This window comes from Electrona antarctica (assembly GCF_951216825.1).
Source record: "Electrona antarctica genome assembly, chromosome: 10".
Taxonomy (NCBI): domain Eukaryota; kingdom Metazoa; phylum Chordata; class Actinopteri; order Myctophiformes; family Myctophidae; genus Electrona; species Electrona antarctica.
The window spans coordinates 438,126-458,537 of NC_136791.1; the positions used below are offsets into that span (position 1 = coordinate 438,126).

Sequence of the window (20,412 nt, forward strand, 5' to 3'; positions counted from 1 at the left end):
TAATAACATTAACACTAAATAACCATATAGGTTCATCCTAATAACATTAACACTAAATAACCATATAGGTTAATAACCATATAGGTTAATCCTAATAACATTAACACTAAATAACCATATAGGTTCATCCTAATAACATTAACACTAAATAACCATATAGGTTCATCCTAATAACATTAACACTAAATAACCATATAGGTTCATCCTAATAACATTAACACTAAATAACCATATAGGTTAATAACCATATAGGTTAATCCTAATAACATTAACACTAAATAACCATATAGGTTCATCCTAATAACATTAACACTAAATAACCATATAGGTTCATCCTAATAACATTAACACTAAATAACCATATAGGTTCATCCTAATAACATTAACACTAAATAACCATATAGGTTAATCCTAATAACATTAACACTAAATAACCATATAGGTTAATAACCATATAGGTTAATCCTAATAACATTAACACTAAATACCCATATAGGTTCATCCTAATAACATTAACACTAAATAACCATATAGGTTCATCCTAATAACATTAACACTAAATAACCATATAGGTTCATCCTAATAACATTTGGGATCAATTTATATGTGACTACATTTGACTGAGGGACTGCCATTGGATTTTTTTGAATTTTGTCATATGTCATGTCATATGAAAGCAGGGAATCATAGCTTCAAATTGATATATTGGTTGTTCAGTTTGACCCACCAGTTTTGGAGATATGGCTTATAGAGTAATGTCTTGCAGAAAACAGCGAGTTGAGAAAACAGGCTTGAAAGGTTCACTTCTGTGGTCTCTAACATTACACCTAGCTATATGTTTGGGCATTTGTTTCATATTTACATGTCGATTTCAGCTCTGACACTTATTTCAGACATGCTCTAGTATGTGAAGAGTCTGCCTGTGCTATTAACTCATTTTGGAAAAAAAAGTTTTTCTCCTCTGGTGAATAGCTGTAATTTGCGCGATGGCAGTCTCTCAGTCAAATCTGGTCACATATTGATCGCAGGACAACAGCAGTAGCTGTGTGTGTGGGGTGAGTTTAGTGAACGATAAGGGGACGTCGAAGGACAACAGCAGTAGCTGTGTGTGTGGGGTGAGTTTAGTGAATGATAAGGGGACGTCGCAGGACAACAGTAGTAGCTGTGTGTGTGGGGTGAGTTTAGTGAACGATAAGGGGACGTCGAAGGACAACAGCAGTAGCTGTGTGGGGTGAGTTTAGTGAATGATAAGGGGACGTCGCAGGACAACAGCAGTAGCTGTGTGTGTGGGGTGAGTTTAGTGAATGATAAGGGGACGTCGCAGGACAACAGCAGTAGCTGTGTGTGTGGGGTGAGTTTAGTGAACGATAAGGGGACGTCGCAGGACAACAGCAGTAGCTGTGTGTGTGGGGTGAGTTTAGTGAATGATAAGGGGACGTCGCAGGACAACAGTAGTAGCTGTGTGTGTGGGGTGAGTTTAGTGAACGATAAGGGGACGTCGAAGGACAACAGCAGTAGCTGTGTGGGGTGAGTTTAGTGAATGATAAGGGGACGTCGCAGGACAACAGCAGTAGCTGTGTGTGTGGGGTGAGTTTAGTGAATGATAAGGGGACGTCGCAGGACAACAGCAGTAGCTGTGTGTGTGGGGTGAGTTTAGTGAACGATAAGGGGACGTCGCAGGACAACAGCAGTAGCTGTGTGTGTGGAGTGAGTTTAGTGAATGATAAGGGGACGTCGCAGGACAACAGCAGTAGCTGTGTGTGTGGGGTGAGTTTAGTGAATGATAAGGGGACGTCGCAGGACAACAGTAGTAGCTGTGTGTGTGGAGTGAGTTTAGTGAATGATAAGGGGACGTCGCATGACAACAGCAGTAGCTGTGTGTGTGGGGTGAGTTTAGTGAATGATAAGGGGACGTCGCAGGACAACAGCAGTAGCTGTGTGGGGTGAGTTTAGTGAACGATAAGGGGACGTCGCAGGACAACAGCAGTAGCTGTGTGTGGAGTGAGTTTAGTGAATGATAAGGGGACGTCGCAGGACAACAGCAGTAGCTGTGTGTGTGGAGTGAGTTTAGTGAATGATAAGGGGACGTCGCAGGACAACAGCAGTAGCTGTGTGTGTGGGGTGAGTTTAGTGAATGATAAGGGGACGTCGCAGGACAACAGCAGTAGCTGTGTGTGTGGGGTGAGTTTAGTGAATGATAAGGGGACGTCGCAGTCGGGTGGCGTAGGTACAGTTGGTTGTTATAGTTACCTGTCGCGTGGCGTACAGTAGGTACAGTTGGTTATTATAGTTACCTGTCGGGTGGCGTAGGTACAGTTGGGCAGCGGGCTGTTCTTGGGGATCTTCACCTTGTCGTCGGAAGAGAACTCGATGACCTTGCGGTGACCCGGGTACAGCGGGTGTGGGGGGGGCTGGGGGTGCTGGGGGCCGAGATGGGGCGGGGAAGGGGTCGGGTAGGGGTTGAGCTTCTCGAAGGAGGCGGGCCCCCCCGCCGTGGGCGCCGCCTCCACCTCTCCGCTGGCGCCCCCTGCAGGCGAGGAGGTGTCCGGACGCACAGCGTTCCCGTTCTGGAGGTCAGCGGAGGAGACCCCCCCGTGGTGGTGACCCCCCCCGTTCTCCCTCACGGCCGAGGACACGCCCCCTGCTCCTCCTCTGGCTCCTCCCCTCGCTAGGGAAGGGACGATAGGCGTTATTACTCGTTATATCATTATAGGATCGATAGGATCTTCCACTTCAAACACTTCAAATGTGATTATGGTAATTAAAGCTATTTATGCTAATTGTGAAAATTGCTCAGCATAATTCAAGTTAGCATCCGGCAGTTTCTACATGCTGGGGACTCAACATTTCTACAATCAATCAAAGTCACAACAAATTTTAACAACATTTATTTAAGATGCTATCTTATAGATAGATGTAGACCTATATTTGACAGCGCAGAAACATAATTGCCGTCCTTGATGGATCAATAAAGCGTCATGAGCATCAGCTGGTCACAATGGTAAATGGTAAATGGTGCATTTATATAGCGCCTTTATCCAAGGCGCTTTACATAGATTGTGCATCAATTCACCCATTCACACACACATTCATACACCAATGGCGGCGGAAACCATGCAAGGTACCAACCAGCACATCAGGAGCAATTGGGGTTCAGTGTCTTGCTCAAGGACAATTCGACACGAACTCTGAGGGAGCCCAGGTCACAATCGCAGACACTCTGCAGCCTCTGCTTTCATTTCTCACATATCACACATACCATGATTCACTGTCAAAAAAAAGAAAAAGAAAAAAATCTAATCTGAATTATTTCACGGACCCCCTAGCTATGGGACGCTAGACACCCTAGCTATGGGACGCTAGACCCCCTAGCTATGGGACGCTAGACACCCTAGCTATGGGACGCTAGACCCCCTAGCTATGGGACGCTAGACCCCCTAGCTATGGGACGCTAGACCCCCTAGCTATGGGACGCTAGACCCCCTAGCTATGGGACACTAGACCCCCTAGCTATGGGACGCTAGACCCCCTAGCTATGGGACGCTAGACCCCCTAGCTATGGGACGCTAGACCCCCTAGCTATGGGACGGGTCCCCCTAGCTATGGGACGCTAGACCCCCTAGCTATGGGACGCTGGGTCCCCCTAGCTATGGGACGCTAGACCCCCTAGCTATGGGACGTTAGACCCCCTAGCTATGGGACGCTAGACCCCCTAGCTATGGGACGCTAGACCCCCTAGCTATGGGACGCTAGACCCCCTAGCTATGGGACGCTAGACCCCATAGCTATGGGACGCTAGACCCCCTAGCTATGGGACGGGTCCCCCTAGCTATGGGACGCTAGACCCCCTAGCTATGGGACGCTAGACCCCCTAGCTATGGGACGGGTCCCACTTTGGGAACCACTGGTCTATATCCCATTTAGGCCTGACCTCAAAATTTAAAAAATAATCGTTTTCTGAAATAAATATTTAGATTATATAGATTTTTCAAAAATAGCAGACCTACAAGCTCATAGCGCGCCACTCGGTGGCGCGCTATGAGCTTGTAGATCTGCTATTTTTCCAATAGCTAAATTATAACAATGTTTAAAACACCAAAAGGGGTTCCCCGCCCAAAATGGGATATCTAAGGCTCTGACCTGCGTCCGCCCCGTGGTGGGGGTGGGGGTGGGGGCGGTGGCGGGGGTGTGGCGGCCCCCCCGTCATGTCCACGTGTACGAACACGTCCTCGGCGACGGGCCGTCCGGCGGCGCTGCCCGACTGGGCCGAGTTCAGCACCATGGGCTCCGGCTTCTCCAGGACGCGGGCGATGACCGAGGTGGGCACCACGTCCGACGGGGTGAGGCTCAGGGTGTCGGCCCGGACTCCTCCCCCCAGCCCAAGCTCCTCCCCCTCTGGGAGGCCGCCGCTGCGCATGTGTTTGTTCACCATGTCCTGCAGCTCATAGGGCAGCTGGGAGAGAGACATAGAGAGACAGAGAGAGAGGGGGAGAGAGACATAGAGAGACAGAGAGATAGAGAGATAGAAGGAGACATAGAGGGAGAGAGAGAGAGAGAGAGAGAGAGAGAGAGAGAGAGAGAGAGAGAGAGAGAGAGAGAGAGAGAGAGAGAGACATAGAGAGACAGAGAGAGAGGGGGAGAGAGACAGAGGGGGAGAGAGAGACAGAGACACAGAGAGAGAGAGAGATAGAGAGAGACATAGAGAGGGGGAGAGAGAGAGAGAGAGAGAGGGGGAAAGAGAGAGAGAGAGAGAGAGAGGGGGGGGAAAGAGAGAGAGAGAGACAGAGAGAGACAGAGATAGAGGGGGAGAGAGACGGAGAGAGAGACAGAGACGGAGAGAGAGAGACAGAGAGACAGAGAGAGAGGGGGAGAGAGATACATTTAATTTCCCGCGTTCGTTGTGAGCTTGTAGATCTCTATTTTTGAGGGGGCGCTAGCCCCTCCTATATCCAGCTATAGTGTAGATTGAGGGGGCGCTAGCCCCTCCTATATCCAGCTATAGTGTAGATTGTTGTCCTAACACAAACATTAAATGACATCGACAAAAGGATGGAGAATTTACGCCATATTGTCTGAGCAAATCGACATGTTACCATGATTATGTACGATGATAAGAGCGCCCCTCACTTCACACAGGGGTGATTTTTACTTTTTTCTATTCCGTTAGTGGCTGTCGCCATCAATCAAACAGAACGCTCTGACGGATCTGTAATTGTAACAGCTGTCGTTTCCTGTCATGAGTCTGAGGATGTAATAATATAAATAATGCAAAAGAAACAACTTTATTAATTGTTCAACATTTCATGACCCATGGGATTAGTGCCTTGGAGGTTTGTGGATTAGAATCTAATCAAACCTGGACAGAGGGGGAAAGGAGATATGCCGAGAAGCAGTGGATTTTAAAATTAAACACCAAATTTCCACACGGCTTAAACAATACCAATCCAATAGGCCCACAGGGAACAGCTTAGTAAACAAACCCTTAAATGCTAAACTCCTAAATGGCCCTTAATTAGAACAGAGCCAGGACAATAGCAGTAACACAAAGCCATTCAGATTCAAAATCAGACCATATTGGTCTGAGGTTGACACTAATGGGCTTGATGGGTGGACGTAATCCCCTCAAAAGTTGAATCATCAAGGTTGAATCATCAATCAACACTTTAATCGTTGACCTCAGAGGTATACGACTAATTAATTGCCCAGACTCTTCTTCAACCAAGATGGCGAAAGCAAACATTCTTTGTTCGGTACTCATACAATAGTTTGGTACAAAACACTGAAGTCCTTAAACCAGAAACCTAACCCATGTCTAACCAATGACTAGTCTAAACTAAGTATGCACCCTAAACCTAACCTTAACCCATGTCTAACCAATGACTAGTCTAAACTAAGTATGCACCCTAAACCTAACCCTAACCCATGTCTAACCAATGACTAGTCTAAACTAAGTATGCACCCTAAACCTAACCTTAACCCATGTCTAACCAATGACTAGTCCAAACTCAGTATGCACCCTAAACCTAACCTTAACCCATGTCTAACCAATGACTAGTCTAAACTAAGTATGCACCCTAAACCTAACCGTAACCCATGTCTAACCAATGACTAGTCTAAACTAAGTATGCACCCTAAACCTAAACTTAACCCATGTCTAACCAATGACTAGTCTAAACTAAGTATGCACCCTAAACCTAACCTTAACCCATGTCTAACCAATGACTAGTCTAAACTAAGTATGCACCCTAAACCTAACCTTAACCCATGTCTAACCAATGACTAGTCTAAACTAAGTATGCACCCTAAACCTAACCTTAACCCATGTCTAACCAATGACTAGTCTAAACTAAGTATGCACCCTAAACCTAACCTTAACCCATGTCTAACCAATGACTAGTCTAAACTAAGTATGCACCCTAAACCTAACCTTAACCCATGTCTAACCAATGACTAGTCTAAACTAAGTATGCACCCTAAACCTAACCTTAACCCATGACTAACCAATGACTAGTCTAAACTAAGTATGCACCCTAAACCTAACCTTAACCCATGTCTAACCAATGACTAGTCTAAACTAAGTATGGACCCCCCTAAACCTAACCTTAACCCATGTCTAACCAATGACTAGTCTAAACTAAGTATGCACCCTAAACCTAACCTTAACCCATGTCTAACCAATGACTAGTCTAAACTAAGTATGCACCCTAAACCTAACCTTAACCAATGTCTAACCAATGACTAGTCTAAACTAAGTATGCACCCCCCTAAACCTAACCTTAACCCATGTCTAACCAATGACTAGTCTAAACTAAGTATGCACCCTAAACCTAACCTTAACCCATGTCTAACCAATGACTAGTCTAAACTAAGTATGCACCCTAAACCTAACCTTAACCCATGTCTAACCAATGACTAGTCTAAACTAAGTATGCACCCTAAACCTAACCTTAACCCATGTCTAACCAATGACTAGTCTAAACTAAGTATGCACCCTAAACCTAACCTTAACCCATGTCTAACCAATGACTAGTCTAAACTAAGTATGCACCCTAAACCTAACCTTAACCCATGACTAACCAATGACTAGTCTAAACTAAGTATGCACCCTAAACCTAACCTTAACCCATGTCTAACCAATGACTAGTCTAAACTAAGTATGCACCCCCCTAAACCTAACCTTAACCCATGTCTAACCAATGACTAGTCTAAACTAAGTATGCACCCTAAACCTAACCTTAACCCATGTCTAACCAATGACTAGTCTAAACTAATGACCATGTCTAACCAATGACTAGTCTAAACTAAGTATGCACCCTAAACCTAACCTTAACCCATGTCTAACCAATGACTAGCCTAAACGAATGACCATGTCTAACCAATGACTAGTCTAAACTAAGTATGCACCCTAAACCTAACCTTAACCCATGTCTAACCAATGACTAGTCTAAACTAATGACCATGTCTAACCAATGACTAGTCTAAACTAAGTATGCACCCTAAACCTAACCTTAACCCATGTCTAACCAATGACTAGTCTAAACTAATGACCATGTCTAACCAATGACTAGTCTAAACTAAGTATGCACCCTAAACCTAACCTTAACCCATGTCTAACCAATGACTAGTCTAACTAATGACCATGTCTAACCAATGACTAGTCTAAACTAAGTATGCACCCTAAACCTAACCTTAACCCATGTCTAACCAATGACTAGTCTAAACTAATGACCATGTCTAACCAATGACTAGTCTAAACTAAGTATGCACCCTAAACCTAACCTTAACCCATGTCTAACCAATGACTAGTCTAAACTAATGACCATGTCTAACCAATGACTAGTCTAAACTAAGTATGCACCCTAAACCTAACCTTAACCCATGTCTAACCAATGACTAGTCTAAACTAAGTATGCACCCTAAACCTAACCTTAACCCATGTCTAACCAATGACTAGTCTAAACTAAGTATGCACCCTAAACCTAACCTTAACCCATGTCTAACCAATGACTAGTCTAAACTAAGTATGCACCCTAAACCTAACCTTAACCCATGTCTAACCAATGACTAGTCTAAACTAAGTATGCACCCTAAACCTAACCTTAACCCATGACTAACCAATGACTAGTCTAAACTAAGTATGCACCCTAAACCTAACCTTAACCCATGTCTAACCAATGACTAGTCTAAACTAAGTATGCACCCCCCTAAACCTAACCTTAACCCATGTCTAACCAATGACTAGTCTAAACTAAGTATGCACCCTAAACCTAACCTTAACCCATGTCTAACCAATGACTAGTCTAAACTAATGACCATGTCTAACCAATGACTAGTCTAAACTAAGTATGCACCCTAAACCTAACCTTAACCCATGTCTAACCAATGACTAGCCTAAACTAATGACCATGTCTAACCAATGACTAGTCTAAACTAAGTATGCACCCTAAACCTAACCTTAACCCATGTCTAACCAATGACTAGTCTAAACTAATGACCATGTCTAACCAATGACTAGTCTAAACTAAGTATGCACCCTAAACCTAACCTTAACCCATGTCTAACCAATGACTAGTCTAAACTAATGACCATGTCTAACCAATGACTAGTCTAAACTAAGTATGCACCCTAAACCTAACCTTAACCCATGTCTAACCAATGACTAGTCTAACTAATGACCATGTCTAACCAATGACTAGTCTAAACTAAGTATGCACCCTAAACCTAACCTTAACCCATGTCTAACCAATGACTAGTCTAAACTAATGACCATGTCTAACCAATGACTAGTCTAAACTAAGTATGCACCCTAAACCTAACCTTAACCCATGTCTAACCAATGACTAGTCTAAACTAATGACCATGTCTAACCAATGACTAGTCTAAACTAAGTATGCACCCTAAACCTAACCTTAACCCATGTCTAACCAATGACTAGTCTAAACTAATGACCATGTCTAACCAATGACTAGTCTAAACTAAGTATGCACCCTAAACCTAACCTTAACCCATGTCTAACCAATGACTAGTCTAACTAATGACCATGTCTAACCAATGACTAGTCTAAACTAAGTATGCACCCTAAACCTAACCTTAACCCATGTCTAACCAATGACTAGTCTAAACTAAGTATGCACCCTAAACCTAACCTTAACCCATGTCTAACCAATGACTAGTCTAAACTAATGACCATGTCTAACCAATGACTAGTCTAAACCCAATTCTATACAAAATGTCGTCGAAATCCTGACGGTTTTCTGAAAATCCCTGTTTCTAATGTCAGTGGTTCTCAAACTATTTCATGTAAAAGGACAGAACACAAATTATCTGTATTTGGACACCGACCCTGAAAACATGTTGTTCCAGGGACCCTCCCAGGGATCCCCCAGGGACCCCCCCAGGGACCCCCCCAGAAGCAAAGATTTGTGTTAAAAATGTTCGCGTCACATTTTCACGATTTTTGAAAAATAGCAGACCTACAAGCTTGTAGCGCGGCACCGAGTGCCGCGCTACAAGCTTGTAGATCTGCTATTTTTCAATAGCTAAAGTGTAACAGAATGCTTAAAACACTGGGGGTTCCCGCCCAGAATGGGTTAAAGAACCGTATGTCGTATTAACTGTGGAAAACTGGAGGGAATACTTGTTTCCATTATGGAACAGACTGAAAACATGTATATTATTTTATAGGAGGAAAAATATTCTCTATGAGGCAATTCTCTGGCGGAAACAAAATCCCCTTTTGGCCAAAAAGTACCGTTTATACGTGTGGTGGGGGGGCTCAGAGTGCTCCCACTAAGGAAAGTAGGCTTTCTAATGACACAACCCACCATTGTTTTGGTGAGTAGCAAAAACGGTCTTTTTATTTACGCTAAAGACGAGAGGCTGGTCTGCATTCATGCGAGCGGCGGAGGTCGAGAGTAACATAGCTCTAAATGCAACGCATTAGAGCTATGGACCAGAGCTAGACTAGACTCACGTCTGCAAACTTGTGGTTTCTGAAGTGAGACTTGTTGCATTTCAACAGCTGGACCGCCAAGTTACAGTCCTGACGATAACGCTCCTATTGGGGGGGGGGGGGGGGGGGGGAGAGAGAGAGAGAGAGAGAGAGAGAGAGAGAGAGAGAGAGAGAGAGAGAGAGTCGGTCATTCTCAAACGTGTTGTAATGCACTACTACTAGGACTTCTTTTTTTAGCAAACTCAGCTGGTAAACACGACTCCCATATTGTCCGACATTAGGACATGTGATCGCTCTAAATAAAATAAAATAAAACATACGTTGATTTCCTCCATCTGGTCGATGGTGTTCTGATAGAAGTGATGTTATAAACATTAACTCAATCTGGTCGATGGTGTTCTGATAGAAGTGATGTTATAAACATTAACTCCATCTGGTCGATGGTGTTCTAATAGAAGTGATGTTATAAACATTAGCTCCATCTGGTCGATGGTGTTCTAATAGAAGTGATGTTATAAACATTAGCTCCATCTGGTCGATGGTGTTCTGATAGAAGTGATGTTATAAACATTAACTCCATCTGGTCGATGGTGTTCTGATAGAAGTGATGTTATAAACATTAACTCCATCTGGTCGATGGTGTTCTGATAGAAGTGATGTTATAAACATTAGCTCCATCTGGTCGATGGTGTTCTGATAGAAGTGATGTTATAAACATTAACTTTATCTGGTCGATGGTGTTCTGATAGAAGTGATGTTATAAACATTAACTCCATCTGGTCGATGGTGTTCTGATAGAAGTGATGTTAAACATTAACTCCATCTGGTCGATGGTGTTCTGATAGAAGTGATGTTAAACATTAACTCCATCTGGTCGATGGTGTTCTGATAGAAGTGATGTTAAACATTAACTCCATCTGGTCGATGGTGTTCTAATAGAAGTGATGTTATAAACATTAACGTACATTTAGCTCCTCCATCTTGTCGATGGTGTTCTTGGCGTCTAGCAGCTTGTTGGTCAACTCCACCATCTCGTGGTCCATCATGTTTTTGTCCCTCTCCACTTTCCGTAGCTGTGGGAGGTGAAATGGGAGGAGCCAGGAGGAGACACAGACGTTAGAGGTCAATCGCCAAGACCGATTGACCAATCAGAAGCGTTGTTGGGGTAGGGGGGGCGGCGATGGGGCGGGGACAAAAAAAAGCTATGGCCGACCGTCTGTTTTAGCTAGTAGCGCTAAACAGATTGCATTGTGGGATGTTGTTATCGTTGCAACGACAAACCTGTCGTACGGCAAACAATGTCTCACTCTCTCGTGTGTGTGTGTGTGTGTGTGTGTGTGTGTGTGTGTGTGTGTGTGTGTGTGTGTGTGTGTGTGTGCGCGCGCGTGTGACGTGCGTGCGTGCGTGCGTGCGTGTACTTGTATTACTATCAAACACCTAAGTCTAACGTAATCTACAGATCCTTCCTGGGTTGTGATTTTTCCCCCGTTCTGAATTCACAGACTTGATCAAATAAGTCAAATAAGAACTAACTGTGTTCCAAACATAAACATTGATCCCAGAGGGTTGACTCGTATGGAAATGAAGAATCAACTGACTGAGAGAAAACACTAATGTTTAGGGTTAGGGTTAGGGTAAACACTAATGTTTACTGCTGCCGAATTAGTTACATTTTCGCTAGGAACAGACTGAATCAAATGTGAGTGACTGACTGTCGTAAAGGATACAGAGACACCTCTCCGACAATATCGCTGAGTGTTTCTTTTTGGATCGCAATGCTTACGTATATGAGAGGATTTTAAGATCCAAGAGTTATTCTCCATAGAGAAAAACTTGTGCGAACCAGGGGACTCTATACTTATTGGGGCCAAATGTTATCAATAGTATAGTAGAATTTTCATGCAGGGTTTAAAAAAAGAATAAGGCGTCAAAATGTTAGGAGCACGATTTTATAAATGCCTAAGTGTAGTAAGTATTACAAGTGTGTGCGTGCGTGCGTGCATGTCTTGTAACCAGGGCATTCATCAGCACTTTATATGTAAGGCACTTTTACATATAAATAAAGTTACAAAGTGCTTCACGATCGAAGGAGTAAAACGTCATTGACCAGAAAACATGAGACATAACAGGTCTACGCTTCTGGCCAAGATGAAACGTAACAGGTCTACGCTTCCATCTAAGATGAAACGTAACAGGTCTACGCTTCTGGCCAAGATGAAACGTAACAGGTATACGCTTCTGGCCAAGATGAAACGTAACAGGTTTACGCTTCTGGCCAAGATGAAACGTAACAGGTCTACGCTTCTGGCCAAGATGAAACGTAACAGGTCTACGCTTCCATCTAAGATGAAACGTAACAGGTCTACGCTTCTGGCCAAGATGAAACGTAACAGGTCTACGCTTCCGGCTACGACTGATGAATTAAGTAAACAAAGACAGATTAAACACATGAAAAAGACGAGAGAATGAAATAACAGAATGTGGTGAAATGGTGACGTGAAATTGCAGTGCGTTTTCTTCGCTTCAGGACGGAGGTTATTTTACAATCTTTCCATTAACGAAAGATTAACGAAAGAACCACTTGATCCCCAGCATCCCTGTTCTTCTAGTGTGGAGAATGTTGGCCAAAAATAGCTGATCTACAAGCCCACAACGCATCCTAACAGCTTTAATTTCGACGGCTAAAACTATGACGAAAAATGTTCACCGGCTGCCTTTTTTCACTGACGAAAACAAAATGAGAACGACTAAAACTGAGACTAAATATACTGACGATTTCGTCAACAAATAAAAACTAGACTAAAATGTTAGGGAGGGACTAGCGGAGCAGAGATCCAGTAGAACTAAATGTTAGGGAGGGACTAGCGGAGCAGAGATCCAGTAGAACTAAATGTTAGGGAGGGACTAGCGGAGCAGAGATCCAGTAGAACTAAATGTTATGGAGGGACTAGCGGAGAAAAGATCCAGTAGAACTAAATGTTATGGAGGGACTAGCGGAGCAGAGATCCAGTAGAACTAAATGTTAGGGAGGGACTAGCGGAGCAGATATCCAGTAGAACTAAATGTTAGGGAGGGACTAGTGGAGAAGAGATCCAGTAGAACTAAATGTTAGGAAGGGACTAGTGGAGAAGAGATCCAGTAGAACTAAATGTTAGGAAGGGACTAGCGGAGCAGAGATCCAGTAGAACTAAATGTTAGGGAGGGACTAGTGGAGAAGAGATCCAGTAGAACTAAATGTTAGGGAGGGACTAGCGGAGCAGAGATCCAGTAGAACTAAATGTTAGGGAGGGACTAGTGGAGAAGAGATCCAGTAGAACTAAATGACAAGTCAGTTCATGTTGAGTTGAGACTCAGGTGTTGTGCTCTGAAAATAGCAGATCTACAAGCTCCCAACAACCAAGTGTACAATCAGCCATTACGACGCCACCAAGCCACGCCAAAACACATTGTCGTCGACAAAATCAACTGTACATTTAGTCGACTAAAGTCTTGATATTTAGACTAAAATAGACTAAAATATGACCAAAAAAAACTATGATTTTTTTTTTTTTTTCAAAAGACTAGGACTAAAACTAAATCAAACCTTTGCTGTCAAAACTGTTGCTACGAAAAGGAAGAAAATAGATGTTCTGAACGAGGGATGAAAAGGAGAGTAACGGCTACTGGAGGAGGAAGAGAAGAAGAAAAAAAGGAGGGAAAAGAAACGGAAGCAAAGAAGAAAACCAAAACGCAACTGCATGGACCCATGTCTGACTGACAGCCGCCTGGAGGAGGAGGATGAGGATGAAGATGAGGTTACATCCACCAATCACACAGCAGCATGAGGAGAGAGAGAACGACACAGAGAGAGAGAGAGAGAGAGAGAGAGAGAGTGTTAAAAACGTTAGAATGACATCATCACAGAGGAGGAGAAGGAGGAAATAAGAGGGAATGTTAAAGACAAACAGTTACACAGCAGAAGATACCGATGGAACAGTTTAACTCATCCATTTGTTCCTCTAAAGCAGTGGTTCCCAAACCTTTTCGTGTCAAGGACCCCCAAATCAACATTTATTAGGCCACGGACCCCCCATCGGTGATAAGGGAGGATTTTTACGGCTCTAGCAGTGATTCCGAAACATATTCATTTCATGGACCCCCCAGTTTCACACGCATTATGCTATACGGACCCCCCGATCTAATGGCATTTCTATCTCTGGTACCCCAATTTATATTGTAAAACCACTGTTAATTTAACTCAGAGAGTGTACAAATGGTTCCATTTGTACACTCTCTGAGTTACAGACACATAAGGGTCCATTTTGAACTATCTCTAATTGAGCTAGGTACCCCCTGGAACTCCCTCAAGTACCCCCAGGGGTCCCCGGACCCCACTTTGGGAACCACTGCTCTAAAAGGGTCTTTGAAACGGGCAGCGAGGAACGCAGGCGTTGTCGCCTGGATCAACGACAGGTCTGGTGAGTCGCGGGGGCCGTGTGCACGAAACGAGCACGCGCGCGACACTTTCACGGGACCGCGCTCACGTGAATACGCTCGACTTCTCTGTGCGTCCAGAAAAAAACTATAATAAATTAACTATAGGCGCGTTGAATCACTGCCCGTTTGAAAGGACCTTAAAACCTCTTGAGCACCGCTGCCCCCCCGCCGGCCGGGGCAGCGGCTGGCCACCTCTGAACAGCCCCATTGCCCCCGCCGGCGGGGGGGGGGGGTCGGCTGTCCACCTCTGAACAGTGCTCAGCGGGTCAATGGAGACCCAATTGGTCTCCGGATCCAACTCCGATGTTGCGGATTTACCCCCTTTACATACCCCCCCTGGGGTTTAAGAGGTTAAGTCACTTTTTCAGTCGGTCGGTGGGTCGGTCAGGGACCAATCGGAAGGCTGAGAGAGGGTCCATTTGCTCATTGACATTCACCCAGATGTAGTTGGTACTGTAGCAGTGTAATGAGTGGACATGCGGTCCTGGGAGTTAACAGAGTGTTAAGCATTGATCCGCTCTCTAAGGGACGATTCAGACTCCAGACTTCTGGAAAAGATCCGAATTTAGTTAGCTCCATAAAGGTCAAATCATACTCCCCCTGTCAGGTGAATTTAGTTAGGCTCCATAAAGGTCAAATCATACTCCCTCTGTCAGGTGAATTTAGTTAGGCTCCATAAAGGTCAAATCATACTCCCCCTGTCAGGTGAATTTAGTTAGGCTCCATAAAGGTTAAATCATCAAACACACCGCTAACACACACCGCTAACACACAGCGCTAACACACAGCGCTAACACACACCGCTAACACACAGCGCTAACACACAGCGCTAACACACACCGCTAACACACACCGCTAACACACACCGCTAACACACACCGCTAACACACACCTCTAACACACACCTCTAACACACACCTCTAACACACACCGCTAACACACACCGCTAACACACACCGCTAACACACACCGCTAACACACACCGCTAACACACACCGCTAACACACACCGCTAACACACACCTCTAACACACACCGCTAACACACACCGCTAACACACACCGCTAACACACACCGCTAACACACACCGCTAACACACACCGCTAACACACACCGCTAACACACACCGCTAACACACACCTCTAACACACACCGCTAACACACACCGCTAACACACACCGCTAACACACACCGCTAACACACACCGCTAACACACACCTCTAACACACACCGCTAACACACACCACACACCGCTAACACACACCGCTAACACACACCGCTAACTTCCACTGCGGTGTCACTCGATCAAGAGATTCATTCCACATGCACAGTGACCGTGCACGTGCAAAGGCAGACAAGCGCGCGCGCACAGGAGACAGACAGAAGGCTCCCAGGGGACCGATGGAGGACTTTATCTCAGGTCGCTGGGGAGACTTGTCGAGATAATTATCTGACAGCTCTGGTCACACACACACACGCACGTGTGTGTGTGTGTGTGCGTGCGTGTGTGCATGCGCACCCACACACACACACACACACACACACACCCCTCTTTATATTAAATCATTACCAGGGCGTGTAGCTTCTCTTCCAGATCCTGATTGGCTCGTTGAGACGCAGTGTAACTGTTCTGGAGTCTGTATCCTGATTGGCTCGTTGAGACGCAGTGTAACTGTTCTGGAGTCTGTGGATAAAACATGATTATGATTATTATTATGATTATACAGTGCAACTGTTCTGGAGTCTGTGGACACACAAACAGTCCTGAATAAAGGAGTTTATTCCCAGATTGGACATTGTTCTGATAACATTCCCTGACTGACTGGAAGAGAGTTGAGCCAGAAGACAAAGCTCTCTGTCTACCGAGAAATCTGCCTTCCTACTCTCACCTATAGTCATGAAGTGTTCCTACTCTCACCTATAGTCATGAAGTGTTCCTACTCTCACCTATAGTCATGAAGTGTTCCTACTCTCACCTATGGTCATGAAGTGTTCCTACTCTCACCTATATGGTCATGAAGTGTTCCTACTCTCACCTATGGTCATGAAGTGTTCCTACTCTCACCTATGGTCATGAAGTGTTCCTACTCCCACCTATGGTCATGAAGTGTTCCTACTCTCACCTATGGTCATGAAGTGTTCCTACTCTCACCTTATATGGTCATGAAGTGTTCCTACTCTCACCTTATATGGTCATTAAGTGTTCCTACTCTCACCTATATGGTCATGAAGTGTTCCTACTCTCACCTATATGGTCATGAAGTGTTCCTACTCTCACCTATGGTCATGAAGTGTTCCTACTCTCACCTATGGTCATGAAGTGTTCCTACTCTCACCTATGGTCATGAAGTGTTCCTACTCTCACCTATGGTCATGAAGTGTTCCTACTCTCACCTATGGTCATGAAGTGTTCCTACTCTCACCTTATATGGTCATGAAGTGTTCCTACTCTCACCTTATATGGTCATGAAGTGTTCCTACTCTCACCTTATATGGTCATGAAGTGTTCCTACTCTCACCTTATATGGTCATGAAGTGTTCCTACTCTCACCTTATATGGTCATGAAGTGTTCCTACTCTCACCTTATATGGTCATGAAGTGTTCCTACTCTCACCTTATATGGTCATGAAGTGTTCCTACTCTCACCTATGGTCATGAAGTGTTCCTACTCTCAGCTATGGTCATGAAGTGTTCCTACTCTCACCTATATGGTCATGAAGTGTTCCTACTCTCACCTATGGTCATGAAGTGTTCCTACTCTCACCTATGGTCATGAAGTGTTCCTACTCTCACCTATGGTCATGAAGTGTTCCTACTCTCACCTATGGTCATGAAGTGTTCCTACTCTCACCTTATATGGTCATGAAGTGTTCCTACTCTCACCTTATATGGTCATGAAGTGTTCCTACTCTCACCTTATATGGTCATGAAGTGTTCCTACTCTCACCTTATATGGTCATGAAGTGTTCCTACTCTCACCTTATATGGTCATGAAGTGTTCCTACTCTCACCTTATATGGTCATGAAGTGTTCCTACTCTCACCTTATATGGTCATGAAGTGTTCCTACTCTCACCTTATATGGTCATGAAGTGTTCCTACTCTCACCTTATATGGTCATGAAGTGTTCCTACTCTCACCTATGGTCATGAAGTGTTCCTACTCTCAGCTATGGTCATGAAGTGTTCCTACTCTCACCTATATGGTCATGAAGTGTTCCTACTCTCACCTATGGTCATGAAGTGTTCCTACTCTCACCTATGGTCATGAAGTGTTCCTACTCTCACCTATGGTCATGAAGTGTTCCTACTCTCACCTATGGTCATGAAGTGTTCCTACTCTCACCTTATATGGTCATGAAGTGTTCCTACTCTCACCTTATATGGTCATGAAGTGTTCCTACTCTCACCTTATATGGTCATGAAGTGTTCCTACTCTCACCTTATATGGTCATGAAGTGTTCCTACTCTCACCTTATATGGTCATGAAGTGTTCCTACTCTCACCTATGGTCATGAAGTGTTCCTACTCTCACCTTATATGGTCATGAAGTGTTCCTACTCTCACCTTATATGGTCATGAAGTGTTCCTACTCTCACCTTATATGGTCATGAAGTGTTCCTACTCTCACCTTATATGGTCATGAAGTGTTCCTACTCTCACCTATGGTCATGAAGTGTTCCTACTCTCACCTATGGTCATGAAGTGTTCCTACTCTCACCTATGGTCATGAAGTGTTCCTACTCTCACCTTATATGGTCATGAAGTGTTCCTACTCTCACCTTATATGGTCATGAAGTGTTCCTACTCTATAGAGCGTCGCAGTCCCGCCCCTACCAGGGCCCAGGAAATTATTCCCCGTTCATTTGCATCATAGCCATTACAAAAAGTATTTATTTAAAGACCTTTTAAGCCTCGTACAAAGCCAACTCAAGTTGTGACACATCATGACACAATTTTTCGGGCCGAACAAAATAATTAGAAAGAAGAAGAAAACGGCAGGTTACAACACTTTTTTTGTTGTTTTTCTTCTTTGTAATTATTTGATCGGCACAAAATGTTGTGTTGGTTGTCATGATTTGTCACAACTCGAGTTGGCTTTGTCCGCGGCGTAAACGTCTTTAAATAAATACTTTTTGAAAAGTCTATGGGGAAAATGAACTGGGAATTCACTTCTGGGTCTCACGTCATCATGAAAGGGGCAGGACTGCGACGCTTTATATATGGTCATGAAGTGTTCCTACTCTCACCTATGGTCATGAAGTGTTCCTACTCTCACCTATAGTCATGAAGTGTTCCTACTCTCACCTATGGTCATGAAGTGTTCCTACTCTCACCTATAGTCATGAAGTGTTCCTACTCTCACCTATGGTCATGAAGTGTTCCTACTCTCACCTATGGTCATGAAGTGTTCCTACTCTCACCTATGGTCATGAAGTGTTCCTACTCTCACCTATATGGTCATGAAGTGTTCCTACTCTCACCTATGGTCATGAAGTGTTCCTACTCTCACCTATGGTCATGAAGTGTTCCTACTCTCACCTATGATCATGAAGTGTACCTACTCTCACCTATGGTCATGAAGTGTTCCTACTCTCACCTATGGTCATGAAGTGTTCCTACTCTCACCTATGGTCATGAAGTGTTCCTACTCTCACCTATGGTCATGAATAGGGTTGGGATTCGTTAGGATTTTAACGGTTCCGGATCCTTCCCGGATCCCTCTTAACGGTTCCGGTTCCTAACGGTTCCCTTAACGGATCCTAATATTATTTTTTCCCCCTTTTTTCTGACATAGATTATGCTTATATTATAACTAACCTAACCAAGTACATAATAAACACAAATTCAATTATTGAAAATGCACTTTACAATGGTGGCACTATTATTTAAACTTCACCACCACCACCAGCAGCTAGCCACCACAACAATATCATTGTTGCAATTTGTACTGTATATTGCAATTTGTAGCCTACTGTATATTAAATATACAGTACACATTGCAATAATGATATTGTTGTGGTGACAAATGTCTTTAATGTTCAGATTAATGTAATATGAAGGACCCCTTACCCTAATGGAAACAAGCCATAGTGCTTTCTTGGATTATAAAATCCTCTTAGCAGACCTTGTATTGAACTGTATAGGCTACGTTCCTGTGCTTTTTTCTGCAAACTGTTTATAAAGTAATCAATCTATGGAGGTATATGCACCTAAACGCTGGGCTCTCAACAGTCACGCGATTAATTTAGAGCCAAATCAAAAGCAGTTGAGTTGCTTATAAGTTGTAAAAAAATAAGTGCAGACAAATTGATTTGGCTCTATAGTTAACGTGATTCATAAAATATCAGACAGAAAGACGTCGAGTCATTGGCGTTCTAAATTAACACCATTAAAAAGTTGTACAATACGCCTAATGAAAAGCTCTGTAGACGTTAGTAGTTTTTATTTTCTATTACGTTACCAGCCTGGGGAAAGTAAACCAGCCTTGCATCAGATCGTCCCCCGCCGGCTGTGGTGGAGCTGCGGGGGGAGCGGGCACGGCTTTCCGCATGGCTCACAAACGCGATGTGCCTAGATTATTCTCGTGAGTTGTGGACTCGTGTAGGCATATTGATTTTGAGATGTTTCCTCAATGTGGACGTGGTACAAGTTGCAACAACCTTTGCAGAGGGAACTATAGCATCGCATTTATTGCACTTTGCGTGCTCACTGCTCAGCCTCAGTCATTTCCCTCTCTGTTAACCACACTTTGGAGAGAGATCTGTGCGACATACTGTCCCAGTCCCACTCGCTCCGCGGCGGTCGCTGAATGCATGCACAGAACAACCCTCCCCGACCCCACTCACTCTGTAGGTGGGGTGACGTCACCCCAGGCTCTGCTTGCATGCACACACAGACACAGCGGAGCTAAATGACGACTGATGAGAACCGTTTGGGGAACCGTTAATAAAAAAACGATGGAACCGGCTCCGGATCCGCAATG

General features: G+C 44.1%; 1 protein-coding gene across 2 annotated transcripts in view; it reads right to left on the reverse strand.

The window, feature by feature from the left end:
- tjap1 (tight junction associated protein 1 (peripheral)) overlaps positions 1-20,412 on the reverse strand; it is a 61,022-nt gene that overhangs the window by 5,615 nt on the left and 34,995 nt on the right. For both annotated transcript variants that reach the window (XR_013790938.1, XM_079512047.1), the window contains exons 5-9: positions 15,998-16,064; positions 10,918-11,025; positions 9,974-10,057; positions 4,141-4,453; positions 2,295-2,668 (exon numbers count right to left, since the gene is read on the reverse strand). Coding sequence is in view for 1 of the 2 variants with exons in the window: in XM_079512047.1 (XP_079368173.1) it covers positions 2,295-2,668; positions 4,141-4,453; positions 9,974-10,057; positions 10,918-11,025; positions 15,998-16,064 (946 nt within the window). In the remaining variant the exon portion in view is untranslated. The remainder of the gene's footprint in view (positions 1-2,294; positions 2,669-4,140; positions 4,454-9,973; positions 10,058-10,917; positions 11,026-15,997; positions 16,065-20,412) is intronic.